Source organism: Ictidomys tridecemlineatus, chromosome 1 (assembly GCF_052094955.1).
Source record: "Ictidomys tridecemlineatus isolate mIctTri1 chromosome 1, mIctTri1.hap1, whole genome shotgun sequence".
NCBI lineage: Eukaryota > Metazoa > Chordata > Mammalia > Rodentia > Sciuridae > Ictidomys > Ictidomys tridecemlineatus.
In genome coordinates, this window is record NC_135477.1 from 161,564,727 (window position 1) to 161,583,754 (window position 19,028).

General features: G+C 49.8%; 1 protein-coding gene across 2 annotated transcripts in view; it reads right to left on the reverse strand.

Moving 5' to 3' along the window:
- The window catches only part of Anxa6 (annexin A6), a 51,435-nt gene that overhangs the window by 26,908 nt on the left and 5,499 nt on the right, over nt 1-19,028 (reverse strand). For both annotated transcript variants that reach the window (XM_013363121.4, XM_005335805.5), the window contains exons 2-9: nt 13,666-13,709; nt 6,808-6,898; nt 5,896-5,990; nt 5,274-5,387; nt 3,873-3,963; nt 3,015-3,094; nt 910-966; nt 80-173 (exon numbers count right to left, since the gene is read on the reverse strand). In XM_013363121.4, coding sequence (XP_013218575.1) covers nt 80-173; nt 910-966; nt 3,015-3,094; nt 3,873-3,963; nt 5,274-5,387; nt 5,896-5,990; nt 6,808-6,898; nt 13,666-13,683 — 640 coding nt within the window. In that variant the 5' untranslated portion in view covers nt 13,684-13,709. The remainder of the gene's footprint in view (nt 1-79; nt 174-909; nt 967-3,014; nt 3,095-3,872; nt 3,964-5,273; nt 5,388-5,895; nt 5,991-6,807; nt 6,899-13,665; nt 13,710-19,028) is intronic.

Genomic DNA, 19,028 nt, shown 5'->3' on the forward strand with positions numbered 1-19,028 from the left:
CCCTAACACTGAGAAGAAACAGGGACCTCAAAGGACAGGCTGCAGTAGGGGGCAGCTGTAGGTCTTCTCTGGAGCTTACCCAACCGAAGATGCTGCTTGCTGCGATTCCCCAAGATGAAAATGAACTGGGCCTCATCTGTTCCCCATTTCAGTTCCCCTGCCTCAAACAGGTCCTAAAGGGGAAGAGGTGGGATTTAACTCAGAGAAGAAACCTGAGGAGACACTGGCCAGGCCACTCAGAACCATACCAATAACTAGTGGCCTCTGGACCTCTACATAAACCTCGAGTTCTTTCTTCCTTCCTTTCTGGAGAAGGCTCTACTCAACCTCATGTCCCAGATTAAATGTCTCATTCTTTCTCAAAGTACTCCCTGATGTTCCAGCAGGGTTCTCCTCCCCTTTTCAAGGCTCTGTGCATTATGATCTGCTCATAGATCTGTCTCCTAACCATTGCTTTCCCTCCCAACAAGAAGGGATGATGTCATAGCATTCTCTTTACCTGTCCCTATAGTCACAACAACATAAGGCAGGGGCTGAAAACAACTGGACATTATGGTATATTGATAGAGAAGTGTCTGTGGGATCAACATGAGTTGTCTCTCCCAGTATTTTGTTCATTAGCGATTACCCAATGCTTGGCAGAGTGCCCAGCACAGAGTACGTGTTTAATTTCAAAAAACATGAAGTAAACACATGAATAAACAATGAAACCTCCAAAATACATCTCAGCAATTTTCCACGTTATGCACCTTTGAAAGACAACTTAAACCTTTTCTTCAACAAAGTGCCAAATACCGAGATATTTGATACAAATGGCTTCACCTCCAGCCTTTTTCAGGGCTCCCAACCTCTCCCCTCTCTCAAGGGTCCTCTGCTATGCCTTGGGGACCTCTATCAGGGCTCATTTACCTGGACATCCTGTTGTACCAAGTCCTCGCTCACTACATTGTCCTCCTCCCTGGTTCCCTGGATAGGGAGACAAGAAATAGGTTTCAAATACGACAGGGCCAGGAGAAGGACCTGGTGATGATGGTGGAGACGAGGAAGGCTGAGGAATCCCAGTGGCCCAGAAATGTCCAGGAGCAGTGACTAGGTCTGGAGAAACAGCAGCTACCAGTAGATCAAGACAGTAGCATCTATGCTGTAGGGAATCATGGGCCCCCTCTCCCAGGCTGTGACCAAACAGGAGAGTCCTAAGAATAACCACGGTCCTTCCAGGTGCCCCTTCCAGGAGAGTTCTGAAGACAGCCTCTGAGCTCTGTTTAGCCCCCACCATAGAACCTGGCATTACCAACCACATATCCCTACAATGATACCACAGGTGCAAAGGGGCTGTGCATTTGCATTTTATTATTTGGAGCTCTCATATCTTAACCCAACTTAGCAATGAGGATTTGGGACTTGGGCCCCATGATCTGAGCTCCCAGTCTGCAAAGATTATCAGATCTTCTTGGTGCTTCTATTGCTCTGTGGAGCCCTCTGCTCCATCTGATAGAGGAGGCTTAGAAGCAGGAAGCTAATCAAAGGGACCAGGGCAAACCACACTGAGATCCTTGAGCACGTGCATGGGCAGAGGTCTGCAGTTGGCCTGGCCAGGGCTGTGCTCCATCCTCTCTCCCCGTGATACTGGGTCTCAACCCCCTGGGCTATCTCTGGGACTGACCATGCGATACAGCTGGCATGCCTGCAGTCTGTGCCACACTGCTGCCACTAGTTAGATGTGACGAGGCAACATCCCTGACTCCAAGATCCAGGAGTGGGAATCTCCTCTCCCCACAAAAATAAACTTTGAAATGGGGCAAAGATCACACACTTCCTCACAACTGATAAATCCCCATCCTGTTAATATGAAGTGTAGGTTGTAATGGAAACAGGAAGAGATGAATTAGAAAGAATTAATGTAAAAGAGGGAAGGGAGAGAGGGACAAAGTGGTGGCTTGGTTTATTATTTATTTATTTATTTATTATTTCTGTGGCAGGAGGGATTGAACCTAGGACCTCACGCAGGCTAGGCAAGCACTGTAATACTGAGCACAGCTCCTTTATTACTTAAATTCCTTTTTTTCAGACAGGGTCTCATTAAGTTGCTCAGGCTGGCCTTGAACTGTGATTCCCTTTTCTTTAGCCTCCCAAGTAGCTGGGATTACAATGTGTCACTGTGCCCAGATGCAATGGCTTGATTTATACATGAGGCTTCAGAAAGGTTTGGTCCTTGGAGCTGGACTTGAGACATTGCCTTGCCTGTCCCCAGAGTGCCAGGAAAATAAATGACACAGTGAAGCAGGCAAGAGAGACACGTTTTCCAGTCACTGAAGGCCTGATGTTGCCAGAATTTTCTATTAATCCAAAGAATCTAGAAATCTGGTTACTGAGCAAAATCTATTTTTGAATGTCAGCAATTAACTCAAAGTTTTTTTGGTGTTTAAACATGTGAGAAAACAAAATTGAAAAAAATCCAACATGGTAGACTGAGTTCAGCCATGGAGAGCAGTGTGAGGCCTTCTTAGAGTCCTCTTGTGATGGGCTTCATGGGCAGCACAGAAGGCAGCACAGCCTGGCGGTGGGTGATGTGATGCAGGTGGCCCTGCAGCACCATGTCCCTCCTGGTATCCCGGGCAGGTACCATGGTTGGAGGAGCAGTGGCAAGAGGGAGGCCCAGAGAGGGGAGGAAGGAGTTCACAGGGAGAATACTGGTCACAAGACAGGAGTATGTGCCAAGGACGTGTGGGTCTTCTGAAGGCACTGTACTATCCAGAAGGATGGGTCCAGGCCCACCCCCCGGGGATCCCGAATTCCATACCCAGGTGAGCCAGAGAAACTGTCTTGGGATCCAGAGGCTAGGGGCAGTTGCAGGGTGGACAATGAGGAAGGCAGAGCACAAAAGAAGGACCTTCCCCCAAAAGCCCCTCGCGGGCCATTTGTCTGGGAGCCTGGAGGAGGCGCCCATGGTCCTCAGCCCAACTCTGGGAGAGAGTGCCAGGGAGGGGCTCAGAGGCTCATATGGATTAACTAACCTGGAGCAGGACCACCAGCATCTTCTGGAAATGGCCAGAGGTGTCGCCGATGATGTCAGACTCCAGGTCTCGCTCGTAGGCTGCAGGAAGGAACATGAGATCTAGCCTCATCCAGAGGCCTCAGGGATCCAGGACAAAGGTCCCTTGCTACCCCACCAATGATCACCTGTTTTGTTTCAAATCCCAAATCCAACCTACAGGCCACCGTGGCAAGACCCAGAGTGTATCTTCAGTTGTTGGGACTATGACATCATGACATGAAATCTATCTACTTCTCTCTGTCCCTGTTGGACCATCTGACCACGGACAATATTATCTCTCAAGGACAGTGGCTTTTCTTTGGTTCTTTCCAATCCACAGTGACAAGATTAACTGTCTGAAAGCCCCTATTTGTCACTGGACTCTGAATAAAACATCACTTCCCTCTTGAAGATCTTGTGTGACGCTGCCCAGCCCTCTACTTCTTCCAGCCTTATCTGGCTACCAGTGCTTTCTATCTCAGGGCCTTTGGACTTGCTGTCCCCTCTGCCAAAAGGACTGTCTTTCCATTCTTCTCACAATTGCTTTCCCTGGTGACTTATCTGAAGTGGGTTCTCCCTGTCAAAGTCTGATTCTTATTTGTTTCCTTCATAACATTTAACCCCAATGTTTATTATCAAGTTTATCTGATTACCCATTTTTGTTTGTGTCTCTCTGTTATCTCATTCGTCTACCCACCACAGAGCAGGGACTCATTGGAAAGATGGACGGGTAGGTGGAAGAATCAGAGAGGCGATGGATAGTCTCAGTGTCCCCACCCTTGAAATCATCTTCATTTCATATCTGAAGATCCCGAGTGGCCCCTCCTGCCCATCTCACCATCTTTGTATGCTGCTACCAGTTGGTGGATCTGCTCATTTGTCCGGGAAGCCAAGATCTCAATGAGGCACTTCTCATCAGTGCCGATGCCCTGGAGAAAAGGCACACAGGAGTTAGGGGCAGGGGTGGTAGGACACCAGACGCCCCTACTCAGGGTGCTCCCACCCCAGGTCTTGGGCACCAGTTGGGTTCTGGACCTGCAACTCTGGGCAGCTTGCTCTTGAATGTCTCATTAAGAAACTTGATCTTGCTTTTGCTTTTTGGCCTAGTTGTACCCCTGAAAGCCAGATGGGTCACCAGCTCATCTACTGGAGTCACCTGTGGAAAGCTGACCATGGCTCTCATTCTTGCTGTAACTTTCAAACTGCTATAGTCACACTGGGAAATATGGTCAACATGTGCCACCAGGGTGTCAGTAGGAGAGAGGACTCTTTAAACTGGTCGAAGTGATCTTCCTTGAATGGATTATCCGAGACATCTACCCAATGAAAGGAACCATGCTAGCTCTTTGTATACAAAATAAAAATCTTAAAACATCTGAGAGAGAGCGAGAGCAAGATTTTATCTTTCTGGGCCTCAGTTTTTTCATTTGTAAAATGGAGATGATGTTAGTTGCTCTTCCAAATGCTAAGGGAGATTGAGAAGGCAATATTCTCTCACTGTAGCTAAGAGTATCAGTTTATGGAATGAATTCATGATTGATAGCTCATTGGCAGCAAAGATAGTATCACCTTATAGGAGGTGAAGTGCTAGGCACTTCACCTCCTATAAGGTTTTGTTGTTGTTGTTTTGTTTTTTGTTGTTGTTTTGTTTTTTTGGTGCTAGGGATTAGAACCCAGGACCTTGTGCAAGCAAGGCAAGCACTCTACCAATCAATCTGTACCCCCAGCCCGGATTATGGGCTTTTTAATATCTTCCTTCTTCCTGGAGGGCAACTCTCTGCCTCAATCAGATTAAACTTCTCCTTTTATCTTGAAAATACCTCCACAACCTCTCCTGCCATTTCCCCCAGCCTAGAATGACCTCCATATTCCTATCCATCAACCTTCTCCAGGTCTGGGGCTTGACTTGATCCTCTCCTGGGATGCCTCTTCCAACCACTCCAAGCCCAGGACCTTACCCTGTGGGCCTCTTTTAGTGTGTCCCTGGCCTGTTGCATGTTGGATACTTATTTGGGACTACAAGCTCCTAGTGTGGGGGTCTGGGCTGAGGGGTTTGCTTTGCTCTGACATCTGTCCACATCTGCCTGCTCTGAGGTAGGGTTTTGGCAAGCTGCCTCTTGCAGCAAGACACAGCTGCTGGGTGGGTGCAGGGCTCACCAGATGTTTGCTGTAGAGCCCGGGATCTTCCCATCACCATACCCCCATCCCTTACATGCACATATTCATCCACGTTTCTTACCGAAATGGCATCTTTAATTTCTTTGGCATCACTATAGGCAAGTGGCCTCATCAGGCCCACGATGAGCCGTTCGAACTTCCCCGTCAGCTCATACTTTAAGTCAGCAATGAGGTCCTGGGGGGTGGGGAGGTGCAGTGATAATAATAAGAATTACATTTAATGAGCACTTACTCTGACAAGCACTGAGGTTAGTAATCTTTCTGAATCATGGCTTTTGGAAATATGCGCCATCATCAGCCCTTAGAAACATCCTTAGAGACCTCAGGGAATGTGCCCAAAGTGACCCAGCCAGCCGAGGGGCCGTGCAGGTTCAAGTCCACAGCACTGCGCCCCTCCCCATCGTCAGCTTCCTTGTCCACCATGTGTCTCTCCCACAGTCTGGGATTCTACAGAGTGGACACCGCTGAGATCTTATTCCCTAGCACAGCCCTGATACATGGCACAGAGCACAGCATACAGCAGGTGACCTAGACATACTCGAGACTGAAGGAAGAAAAAGAGGAAGAACAGGCTCTGGATGCAGGAGTGTCAGCAGAGGCTGACCTGGAGAAAGAGACTCAGAGCCAGAACACAGTGGCATCCTCCCCGCCCACCCCAGAAGCCCTCCAGCTGCCGGGCTTACCTTGCCATACAGGGACTTGTAGCTCAGGCAGATCTCCTGCCTCTGCTTATTGCTCCGGGAGGTGATCAGCTCCAGTATGGCCTCCTTGTCACTGCCTGGAAGAGGGGAGGGCACGGGTCAACCCACCCACTCTGCCTTCAGGAGGCCCACTGGTGCTCCCTTCCCTGGGCACAGCCTTGCAGTCCCCTGAAGTCATCAGCTCACGAGGAGGAGGTGATGAGCACAGGATCCATGGGGACCTTTCAAGTTCCCACTGAAGAGGGTCATAGCACACACAATATCTCAACTCAAAGGGCCCTCATCCAGCTTCTGCACCATGGAGGAAACCGGGACCCAGAGAGGGGCAAGGACTCACCCAGAGTCTCCCAATGAGCCAGACTTAGAAGCCTGGTTTTCTATGACCTGGTACAGGGTTCTTTCAATCACAGGACAAAAGTAAAAGAACAATGAGTGCCACCCTCAGTGGTCACCCCAAAAAAAGGCAGGGGGTTGTTATCAGGAGGGGGCTCTACCAAGGAGATTTCAACTACACCAACAAAGCACTAGTTCCTTCACTTGGGTGGTAGATCTATGGGTGAAGTTTCTATTACTCTTTATACCTTTTCTGTTGGCCTGAAATGTTTTATTATAAAATTGTGAAAAATAAAAGGAGGAGACAAAAAAAAAAAAAAAAAAAAGGAGGGTTGTGGCTCAGTGAGAGAGCACTTGCCTAGCACGTGAGAGGTGCTGGGTTTGATCCACTGTAAAAAAAGAAAATAAAAAGGAGGAAGAAGGAATAGAAGGAATATACATTTCACCACCTCATACCCCTCCAACACCAGGACTCTGGGCTATGCCCACATTTGGGACTACTCTTAACATCCAGTGAATCCTCCTTCCGGCAGGACCCACTCAGGTTGGTCTAGCACCCACCGAAGCCCTTCATGGCGGTGTATAGAGCCTCAGCATCCTGGCTTGGATCAAAGTCTGGGAAGTCGTGAATAGAGCCCCGGTACTTGGCACCCTGTGGAGAGAAAAGCAGAGGATGAGGTGCTGACCTTGGACTTGGACTAGGCTTGCAGCCTCAACCTCTGGGCAGACACCTAACCCTAGTCCACATCCACACTCAGCCCTGGCCCCTGAAAAATCAAGTACCGATCATATAAACCGCTGGTAAGAGTAAAGATGATTCTCTTGTGCCACTGCTCCAACCTCCCCAGAGGGCAGTGCTACTTCTCCAAGGGAGGGTTTAAAAAGCTGGCTGAATGGAGGGGATGGAAAGGAACCCTGTGAGAGTAACAGGGGCCCCTCCTATTTTCATGGTGCTTTATAGTTCACAAAGCCCTTTCATCTCCGTTATTGTGATTATTTTAGCAACTATAGGAGCACTGATGATGATCACTATCACAGAGACAGGCAGCCAAGCACAAAGAAAGAACCACTCGCATGAAGTCACACAGATCCCGGACCTCGTCCCTGCTCCCCTCTGCTCTCCAGCTCCACAAACCTGGCCACGGTCAGCTACTCAGGGGGAGGTCTTGGGCCCAGGGGACCTGGAACCACCCTTGAGTTCAATGCCAAGACGAAGTGCTACCTCTCTGGGCCCGGTAAACTGAACTGTGAACTGGCATCTAAGGACAAGCTGGCATAGTCCTTGCAGGCAAGGAGAGGAGGGCAGAGAGCCAGGAGGTGCAGACACCGAATCTAAACTGAATGCACAATGGGCTGGTTCACAGAAGTCAGATGTGGGTCAGCCATGCCCACATGAGAAGACTGGAGTCCAGGAGCAGGAAGAGCAGGGACAGCCGAGGACGCCAGAGACCAGCCCATACGGTGGCACTTCATCTATGCCAGACCCAATGCTGGGAGCTGAAGACGTGGGGAGAGAAGAGGAGCCTAGCTCTGCCTTTCACAAGCTCCTTCCTAGCTCTGGACAGAGACAAGCAGGCAAATTAACATAAAGCTTGTAATGAATACTGTAAGACAGAAGCAAGGTAATGTGGGAGACAGCAGAGGCTAATTCCAGCTAAGGCCACAGTGGGATGGGGGACCAGGTCAGGCTCCATGGAAAGAGTTGTAGGGTTCAGGGTGGCCTGAAGACTGTGCCTTTCCAGGAGTGAGACAGGCAGGACAAGCCCCCTACTGTCCAGTGTCTCCCAGGGCCTGCATTGCAGGACCCAGCCAGGCGCCTGCGTGCTCCTTGGTTTATGTCTGCAGAGGCTGACTCCCCTGAGGTATGCACGCGTGGGCGCAGTGTTGCTATTTAAAGTCCTGACGGGGCGGGTGACCAGAAAGGGACACTGCCTTCTTCCCGCCATCCATGAATCTCCTGCAACCTGATCATACCCTTGGGCAGAGAAGGAAAGCTTAAGACAGGTCAAATACATGGACCAGGGCACATTGTAAGGAGCTCAGAGAACAGAATGGTGACTTTTCCTATGGCCAGGCTCCCTCTGCCTTACTTCGCATCTCATGGGCTAGAGCCTATGCCATTCCCGAGGGCATCTTCACCTGGGCAGGCATTCCAATCCAGGAACCCCAGAGGGCAGGCACCAGACCCACCCCGTCTCTGGCTCAGGGACTGACAAAGGAGACTCAAGTACTTGTCACATGAATAAATGAACAGGAGAAAGAACAACTGGCCTCCTCCAGGAAATTTTACCTCCCACCCTTGGAGTTTCTCTCTGGATACTCCCAGCCCAGCAATACTAGAAAAGAAGAGCTCTGGGATCAGCTTCTGGGATGGATGGAGAAACGAGGGTTAAGAGATCAGAATGACTGCTTTGCAAGGGGCCTTAAAGATCCATGAGTCCTGCTTTCCTCTTGATTCTTGACTCCGTGGAGGACAGGACTGTGTCATGAATAAGACAAGTAACTGTGCATAAGGAGAATAACTGGGTATAGAGAATGGAAAGGGCTCAGTACCTGACAGTTGCATGAATCAATGAAGGCACTCCTCAGGCTCTGAGATGAAGGATGCTTAAAGAGGAAGGCAGGCGGAGTGGGGAGTGGGTGGAGTGTTTTCCTGCCACTGAGTTTCTAGCAAAGTTCTCTCCAATGCTGGGAACCCTGAGACAGGCACTGGGAGCATCAAGCTTTGAAAGATGCCACTAGGGCCAGGTCTTCTAGGGTCTGTCTAGCTCCTTTGCAGGCTGCTATTGCCATGATCCTGCCTGAACCCACCTGTCCTAATCCACACTGGCTCCAGCCTTCCTGCCACTCCTCCCTGGCTTACTTGGAACCACATGTAGGCCAGGCATATTGGCACATACACCTGTAATCCCAGCAACTTGGGAGGCTGAGGCAAGAGGATCACAAGTCGGAGACCAGTCTAGGCAACTTAGTAAGACTCTGTCTCAAAACCAAAAAGGGCTGGGGATGGAGTTCAGTGGTAGAGTGGCCCTATGTTCAATCCCCTGTACAGCAAAAAATAAAAAAATAAACACAAAACAAAACAAAAAACCATGTGTGGTTCCAAAGACCCAAAATACAGAAGGCAGATGACATATCAAGACCACACAGAAAGTCAGAGGCCTGGCTGGGAAAGGAATCCAAGGCTCTTTCTAACAGACCAAACTTTCTTCCTTCCCCCTGGTTGCCATCTGGGATGGGGCTGGAGATGGGAAGGGCCAACCATCATGCCGCCTAGGACTTCTGCTCTGGCCAGTGATGTCCCCCTGTCCCTGTCCTTGAATTCTAAGCATTTGAGTTATTTCACTCACCATCATTCCTCCATTAATCCTCTGCTGGAACTGGCTCCTTTGGGAGTAATCATTTCCTCCCTGTGCCATTCTGACCCCATTTTCAAGGCTATAAATAGGCAGTAGTGCTGGCCAAGTCTTTGTACCCTAAGTGCTTCTCATACTCAGATGCTCCTGTTTCCAGGGCAGCAAGGGCCAGGGCGACCCTACAGTTCATTCATTCATCCCCTCATTTAAGCAATCAAGCAACATTTACTGAGCATCTACTGAGTGCTGGGACCAGGGACCACTGAGATCTCCTAGGCTGGAAGAGAAGATGCACTGTAGCTGCAAATGTAATTCAGTGGGGTAGGCATGACAGTGAGAGTAGCAAAGGAGCCAGAAAAGGAACCTTTAGGTCTCCTTCCTTTAGGAAGCTGTGTCGAGCTCACTGATGTATTTCCAGCTCCTAACACAAGGCCGGGAGCAGCCAGGCACTCACTAAATATTTGTTTTATAAATGGATCTATGAATGACTGAGCTTATGTGCTGAGCAGGTCAGAGAAGGCTTCCTGGAGGTGACCTCTAAGCTGAGTTCTAAAAGATGAGTAACAGCTGGCCCCAGGGAGCAGAGCGATGGAAAAGGCAACAAAAGAGGAGACACATGGCAGAGGGCTGGGGTTGGGGTCAAGGAACATTCTGGAAAGCAAGCCCAGATTCTTGAATGCTTAGGGGCTGGTGTCCAGAGTTGCTAGGATGGGATGTGGCTGGAGAGTGATGTAAAAGAGCGGAGAAAAGCAAGTCACTGAGGCTGTAATGCTGCCCAGTGGCTCCAGTCCTGGCTGGGCTGCCCTGGGCATTCCCCTTGGCTACAAGCTTCTGGTACTGTGGTCCTCATCCATTAAACAGAGCACCTGCTCATGACACTGTTCCAGTGTTGGACTTTAAAAAAACAATCCAGTTAACCCACACAACTTCTATGTAGACTAAAAGCAGTTAAATAACAACAAGTTTCATATGGTTCGAACTGATGCCTTTCTCAAGGTTGGTACGTGAGATCTGGAAAATGTTTAACTTGTCTGCTGTGGCGGGGGTTTGGGGGAAGTGAACAAGTACCAAGGTATGCTTGAGCAGCCCGGGCCCTGGGGCTCTGTGGTCTGAGCCCCTCCCAGGCTGCTGCTGGAGCAGGTCTCTGAGCCCATAGTCAGATGCCCAAAGATCATGGAATTGTAAGCTGCCAGGAGGGGACAAGGAGAAGATGGAAGTCTGTCCCCAGGATGAAGGACAGAAGAGATGGCAGCAGACTACCTTTTGTTGCCCCTCCACTGTGACCCTTCTCCCTCTCTGGACAGTGCAGGTGAGTGGGGGTGAGCAAGGAAGGGGCTGAAGGTGACAGATGAGGCCATGCCCTGCTGGGAAAGGATGTCCAATGACCTTCTCAGAGCTTGGCCAAAATGTCCACTTAGAGACAAGCTTAGCTTAGTGAGGTGCAAGCCCAGTCTCCTACGCTGCTCTTTACACAAGGATAACAAAAGTGATCTCCTGTTAGGCTAGTTACCCCAGGACCCCACGTGGTGGGGGGAGCTTGGCACTGGTCACAGGTAGAGCCACAGAGACAGCTTCTCAAAGCACCCAGGCGCAGACTTCCCACTGCTATCAGTCATTGTCACACCCACGGTGTGAATTATGTATCTCTTAAGTGTCACCTGTATGGCTGCCCAAGCCTCTCTTCATCCCTCTGACCCTGACTGCCTGTCACACTGATGACAAGATCCTGGCCACAGGTACCCATAATGGAGGGAGGGGACAGCAGGGAAGGGACTTTCCATCCTGAAATATTCAGCAGGTCCTGGTGCCAGCTGGTGAGCAGCCCAGGCCCTGGGGCTCTGTGCTCTGAGGCCCCTCCCAGGCTGTTGTTGGAGCAGGTGTCCCCGGTCTCTCAAAGCTGAAGCAGGCGTCCCCAGAGAGACGGCTGGCTGCACAGGATCTCAACTGATAGGACTTGACCCAGGCCTCATCTCCATAACTCCCAGAATTCCCGGCACCGGCCCCTGCCCTTCTTGCCATGTCCCCAAAGCCTTTCTACAAATTCAGCATTGCATTCTGACCCAGAACATTCCACGAAACCGAGGCCACAGAGCCATGCCTCCTGGGAACTTCTGTGACATGGAAGTATTTCCTCATGCTTTTGGGTTTAAAGTTCCCCTCTTCTGGAAGGAGACCTGGGAGGACAGCACAGTCACCATGGTGGGAGGAACCGGAGGCAGGTGATCAGATCTAGGAAGAGTGTGTTTGTGTGTGTTTGCACATGGGGGTTGGGCCCTGGAAACAGAGTTAAAAACTGGAGCAAGAGACACAAACTCTAGCTCAGTGGCCAGAAGACCTTTGTCATCTTCCTCTAATATTGTCCTCTGCAACCTCTCCCTGTCCCAGCTGCTGCACTCTGAGCACACCAAATTACTCTTCCTCCCGGACCACACTGTTCTCTCCCTGCTCTGGCCTGATTCAGCTGTTCCTCCCTAGGCCATGCCTCGGTCCTCTGGTGTCTCCTCTGAGTAGTTCTCCACAGGCCACTGTCCCCATCCTCTCTGCTTGCCCCAGAGCTCCCGTACTTCCCCATCAGAGCACTGGGCATGAGGTACTGACCCTCCTTGGGAGGAGGGCCCCCTAAGGCCCTGCTACTCTGGGACTTGATTGCAGGCGTCTATTGGCCCCTGGTCCCTGGCAATAAAAACCACTGATCATCCAGGGACCAGGCCTGGCCCTAGAGCATTGGCCCAGAATTCCAAAGCTCCATACCCCAGGTCCTGGTTCCTCTTGCCCACTTGAGTCATCTGGCACCCTTCAATGCAAATGCCCATCTGTCCTGACTGCAAATGGGAAGTAGGGAAACGGCAAGAGCTCTGCCCTGGAATTTTGCCCATAACCACAAATACTCTCTCCTTGTGGTCAGAGGCCACCATGCAAAGTGTGTTCCTTAGGGGCAGGCAGGGAGGCCACACTGGAGTTCTCCTGAGGGTGGTGGTCCTATGTCACATAACACTGCTCTACACAAGCTCTGGGTATCCGTTAGGCCCCAGTTCATAGGGTGGCAAGTCATGAACATCAGGGTGAAGTTCTTTGCACTGAGTTCAGCCACCTTGAAAGGGGCAAATGAGCCCCAAGGGGAGTGAAGAACTCCTAGCTCCAAAGGGGCCATAACTCTAGAGGGACCCCAGGCCCAGGGAAGGCAGAGCTCCGTGTCCCTCAGTTTTATTCTCCCCCTCCAATGCCATCACCCCACTGACCACACCTCTTTCTGTAAGGCTGGCCACCAGGGACCACTCTCAGGCCAACTTTGGCACAGGGTGACCCCTTGGGTTGACTATGAATAGACCCCAGTCTTAGCCACACAGGAGTTCAAGTTCCAACACGTCTCCTATTCTCCTCCCAGCAGCATGGGCAGACAGAATGAGAGAGTGAGCTTAGAGCCTTCCAAGCCAGGGAAATATAATCCTGACTGCGTGTGACAGGGAACATCCCCATCTCCAGGGCAGAGAGGACTTTATTGCTTCTTGGCTTGTTGAGTTATCTGTCTCCTTTCTTGGGGAACCACTCTTGGGCCATGCAGTTCATGTGAAACCAACTCAACCTCCTGGTTCCAAGAGGGGGCATGTTACCCAGGCCAAGCCAGCAGGAACGAAACCTGAGTCTTCCCCTGGAAGCATGTGTTGGTTTCTCCTGGTCTATTAAAGCAGAGGTCTGGAGCTGCTGGTAACTAATGGGCCAGGCAAAGAAGGACCTACTCAAGAATAAAGCCAGCCGGAGGAAGCTCACTCACAGAGAAAGAATCCTGACTATCATTTGGGCCCCCGGATCTAGCCAGACCTGAAGTCCTGTGCTTCTTGATCATTTGGACCAATGAGCATCCTTTTCTGCTTAGGATATTGTATATCATCACTGGTGACTTGCTTCTGAAGAGCTGTGACTTTTAACAGGACTTAAACACATTTCCTGATGGTTTTAGGCTGAAGGGTATCAGAGGGTCTCTGCAGAAGGTCTAATGACTCTAGGGGGATCCTAGCCCCAGGGAAGACAGAGCACAACCATCAGGAGAGAAAGGTCCCCTTACCTGTGCTGGATTGGCCATGGTGTCAGGTTCTGCGGCAGAAACCACTGTGGAGAAGAAAAAGAGTTCGTGAGATTCCCCTGAATGTTGATCCTTTCCTTTCTTCACCCCCACCCTAATTTTCTTTCCAGCTGCCTCAAGCCCCTCCGGTTAAACCACATCCAAAGACCTAGTCTGTCTTAGTACCTTTTTTCAGATGACAATCCATACACTAGATGGTGTCTAGACAGTCACACCAGGGCAAGCCAAGAGGGTGGGCAGGCAGGACCACTGACCCGGCAGCCTCCAGGCCCTGCAGAGCACTTGCCCAGACACTAACCCTCCTCACATCATCCTTCCAAGCCTCAGATCACTCCTCTCAAGAGGAGGAAAGGAGGCTGGGGCGCCGCAACGAGTGATCTGAGGTCAACCAGCTTAGAACTGAATCCGACCACTTCAGCTTCCGAGTCAGATCCCAGATTCCAGAGTCCAGGCTATCTGGAGCTTGTGTGGCCTTTCTCCGAGTCACCAAGAATGGCTTCAGAACCCAGGACTTCCAGTGTGCAAACGGGGGCAGGGGCTCCCACCTGCACCTCTCCTAGGTCTACCATTCATTACCACCTGTCCCGAGTTAGGCCCTGCTCTAGGACAGCAGGTATAGGAGAGCTGAAAGCCCTGCTTTCCTGGAGTTGGGTCCTAACGGGGAAGAGTGACTAATGCATACCTCAAGTGGTGGTCAGGACCACCAAAAAGACAAAGCTTGGCCAGGAGAGTGACAAAGGCGCGATCTCAAGTGGCTGCTCAGAGGGTGTCATGAAGCCACCACAGAGCTTGGGGTGGCTCAGGTGGCAGTAGGAAGGAGGTTGACAGGACTGGGGCAGGAGGCCAGTGCCTCAGGCCACTGTGAAGGCTGAAGTTTTGCTGGGGGAGTGGCAAATGCCTGTCATCTCAAAGACTTGGGAGGGAGAGGCAGGAGGATGGCAAGTTCAAGGCCAACCGGGGCAACTTTGCAAGACTCTGTCTCAAAATAGGTGTGTGGGGGGGATTGTGCTGAGCTAGAGATTGGTGATGTAACCCCAGTTTCACTTCCCAGTACAAAAAAAAAAGTCTGATTTTTTTCCTCTGATCAATTTCCTCTGATGAGTCAAGGCCATTGCAGGGGATCTGAACAAGACACATGATCTCATGGAGAATGGATAACAAGTAAGGGGTGGTGATGACAGGAGCCAGGGTCTACAGTGATGAAACAAGAGACACAGGTACATTACCTACAAATAAATGAAAAAGAGGATGTAACTGGTTTGGAAAGGGGAAGGGGGAAGTGGGCAGGTGCTGGGCTAATGAGAACTCTCAGCAGAAAGGCAAGAGATGAAAGCTAAGCAAACTTTTTTTTTTTTTAAAGAGAGAGTGAGAGAGGAGAGAGAGAGATAGAGAATTTTTAATATTTATTTTTTAGTTCTCGGTGGACACAACATCTTTGTTGGTATGTGGTGCTGAGGATCGAACCCGGGCCGCATGCACGCTAGGTGAGCGCGCTACCGTTTGAGCCACATCCCCAGCCCCTAAGCAAACTTTTCGGGATAAAAAGAGGAGAAATGAAGGAACTTTGCTTTCCGTAATAAACAGGCCTGTGTGATCTCATCTCTTTCAACCATGTCTATGTATTTTTTTAATATTTATTTTTAGTTTTATGTGGACACAATATTTTATTTTTATGTGGTGCTGAGGATCAAACCCAGGGCCTCAAGCATGCTAGGTGAGCACTCTACCACTGAGCCCCAGCCCCTATGTATTGCTTTTTAAAAGTAAAAGTAACAAACTTACTCAGTAAGACCTACAAGGAACAGAATTGAAAGGGGTGGTGGAAACCAAGGAGACAGTCCAGATCAATGCTTTTTATTCCTCTACATATCCCTCAAACCTCAGAGGAAATCTTGTAGACCCCAGCCCCTGACCTTATTCTCTTTGGGGGACACTGGACACGGTGGGACAGAGTGGAAAGAATGTAGGTTTTAGAGCCAGAGCGACTTGGATTGGAATGTTTGTTTTGTCATCTGAAGCTATGTAACCAAGGTCTTACTGCTCTATTTCTGGGTTTATCTTAAGCACAAATCTGGGGCTTTCCCTTTTCTGTCTTTCAGGGTTGTTGGAGGATGAGACCGAAGTCATCTCCAGGGCAGCAGGGACAGCCATATTCTCAGTAGACAGTGGAATTCACTCTACTGGTGTGGGGTTGAGGACAGGAGCTTTGTTCATGTGTTCCCACTGCCTGATGAGCTCCCCAAACTGCAGCAAAGTACATTTATCAGATGGGGTTGGGAGTGAAGGGGACCTGCCTGCAAAGCCAGCTCAGCTGGGCTCAGCTCAGCTCTGCTCACAAGGAAACCCTACTGTCGCCCTGGCAACCAGGGGCCTCTTGGTACAAATATGCAGCTTTTACCAAGAAATGGAAACTATATCCCCTCACAGTGTGTGTTTGTGTGTGTGCGTGTGTGTGTGTGCGCTTGCGTGTGCGTGTTTTGGGGACTGACATCCACCCCAGACTGGGCTGGGAGCCAGCTCTGGATTTCCCCAGGTCTGGGGCATGATGGGGCGGGGGTCAAAGGGTGAGGGAACCCCAAGTCTAGCAGAGAATCTGACTAAATGAGGCCCCGGAAGTCGGTTGACAGGGGAGGGAGGGCTGAAGTCCATCATCTGCACATCGAAGCAGTTTCCTTTGGCCTTGTTTGCTGGAAACTTTGATAGCTGGCTGCAGCCCAGGAACATCTGGAAGAAAGCCCCTTTCCAAGGAGAGAGGCTCCAAGGAGGGGCCTCTAAACCTTTGGGAAAATGGTCTCAGCTCTGAGAACAGTTTCTGTGGTGGCCTATGTGAGTGCACGTCTCCTGCTACATGGAAAGGGAGCTTCTTCCAGAATTAGACATTTAGACTCCAGTTCAAATGGCCAGTCTCCCTGTGGACCCCTCCAGGGGTTCAGAGAAGGTCCGAAACAGAGGTGCCATTAACACTTACCCCAAATTTAAGAGAAGCTCTGATCCCTCCGGACCCTACTTCTCAAACTAGGCAAATTTTTATACCCAGTATTCCATGATCCCAGCAGGGCGCTGAACGATCTGCTGCTCTAAGCCTCTGATTTCTGAGAGATACGGCATCTCAGGATGAAAAGTGACCTTTCAGAAACTAGGCAGCAGCAGGCCACAGCAAGCCCCCACACAGCTGTAGACGCTGGCTTCAGCAGGACATAGGAAGATGCCAAAGGAAAAGATCCACACTCTAGTTACGAGTCTGTCCCTATGTCACCTGGACAAGTCGGGCCAACTCTGGGCCTCAGTTTCTCCATCAATAAGATGGGAACAATATGGGCTGGGGTTGTAGCTCATCTGGTAGAGCCTAGCATGTGTGAGGTACTGGATTCGATCCTCATCACCCCATAAAAAAGATGGGAACAATATATAACACTTCCTCCCTCTTTCGGAAGATCCACAGTTGATATGAGGGGCGTTTATAGATTTCAACCAGGGATTTTCACAGCAGAGTACGGATCCTGGAAGGGTTGTCCCTCAGATCACAGGATTCCATCTCAGCCCCTCTCCAATTATGTAAGATTCATTACTTTTTTGAAACAGTTGTTCAAGGCTGGCAAACAGTCTCTCTCCTCCCAGGAACTCTGAATCTTTTCTGATCTGTACACCCATAAAAACTCATCACAGCTGATCACTCCAGAAATCCAGTCAGGGGTGGAGTTACCTGGGAGGCTTTGTGTTGTGTGGCCACCCACTGCCGTCACCACTGCCCAATCCTAGAGAGCTGGACAAGGGTAGGGTCTCTCCAGGTCATGCAAAAACATGGGCTTTGAGGCCCAGTTGTTCTCCAGTTTGGGATTCAGATACTTCAACCGAACCTCAATCTCCACATTTGCAAAATGCATATAGAAACACCAACTTGTGATATGAAAAGCACTCAGCACAGTGACTGGCACAAAGTCAAGGATCAATAAATGGTAACTTCTATTAAGACAAGCACAAATATTTTCAAAGACTGCAGCATCCTAGCATGGTAATAAATGCAGATTTTTGCAGTCAAGGTCTCCAAGTTCAAATCCTGACACTGCAAACTCCTAGATAAGGACCTTGGGCAAGTTATGTAACTTCTCTCTGCTTCAGTTCTTCATCTCTGAGAAGACAATCCTGTTTGGTTTTTACGGGGTACTGAAAGATGACACATAAAGATCACTCAGCTTTCTGTGGGAGAGTAAAACACCCTACCCCCAAATGTCTCTCTCTTTCTCTGGCACTGGGGATTGAATCCAGGATGCTGTACCCGTGAGCTGTATTCCAACCCTTTTTATTTTGAAACAGGGTCTCGCTAAGTTGCTGAAGTTGGTCTGGAACTTGTGATCTTCCTGCCTCCCTCTCCTGAGTCACTGGGATTATAGGTGTATACCACCACGCTGGGCTCCAAAGATATTTCTTTGGTGTATTTTGAGTTAGTTATTCAAAGAAAGCAGAAACAAGACAGGCTCTGCAAAGGTGTCCTTTTGTAAAGAGAAGTTGACATCTGTGTTAGTTAACAGCAGATGCAGGCAGAGGCAGGATCTAATATCCCCCTTTCTGCATTGAAAAGATCTTTTCACAAGGAGATTGGGGGTTTGACCCCTGGCCCAGACACAGGAGCACAGCTAGCCTTACCTGGAAGACTGCATCTGCTTAACAAGATCATTATTGCTCATAGTGACATTTTCCCCTCACAACCTTCCACTGCCTACTCCTCCTCCTTCCTTCTAGAAGCTCCAGCCCCCAACCCTTTACTTAACTCTGTACAAGGTTCATCGATCTTGTCCCTTATTCACTCTCATGCTCTGTGCCTGGCTTCCATGCTGATGCACATCTATAAATGTGCATTTTCCCCCTGTAAGTCTGTGTAATGTCAATTCATTTCATAGACTAAAATTATCAAAACTAGCTGGACATGGTGGAGCACACCCAGCCTCTCTGGAGGCTGCCGCAGGAGGACCGCAAGTTCAAAACCAACTTCAGCCACTTAGTGAGGCCCTAAAATAATTTCTGAGACCCTGTCTTTAAATAAAATATATATAGTTTACAAAGGGCGTGGGCTGGTGATGTGCTCAGTGGTTAAATGCCCCTGGGTCCAATCACTGGTACAAAAAAAAAAAAAAAAACTTTGGAGGGAAAAAGTGCATTTAAAACACCCCTACACCTCTGTGCCTCCTGGATGCCCAGGGGGCTATAACTTGAGCTGGTCACTCCTTTGCTCACCAGTCTCTCATAGTGCCCTGGGTTGCCAGTCTTCTTAGCTCAGCCTTCAAGCCCTTGCGGGATTCTTCCTGATGTATCTGCCTTCACCTCCCACCTCTTCACTCACCACAGCC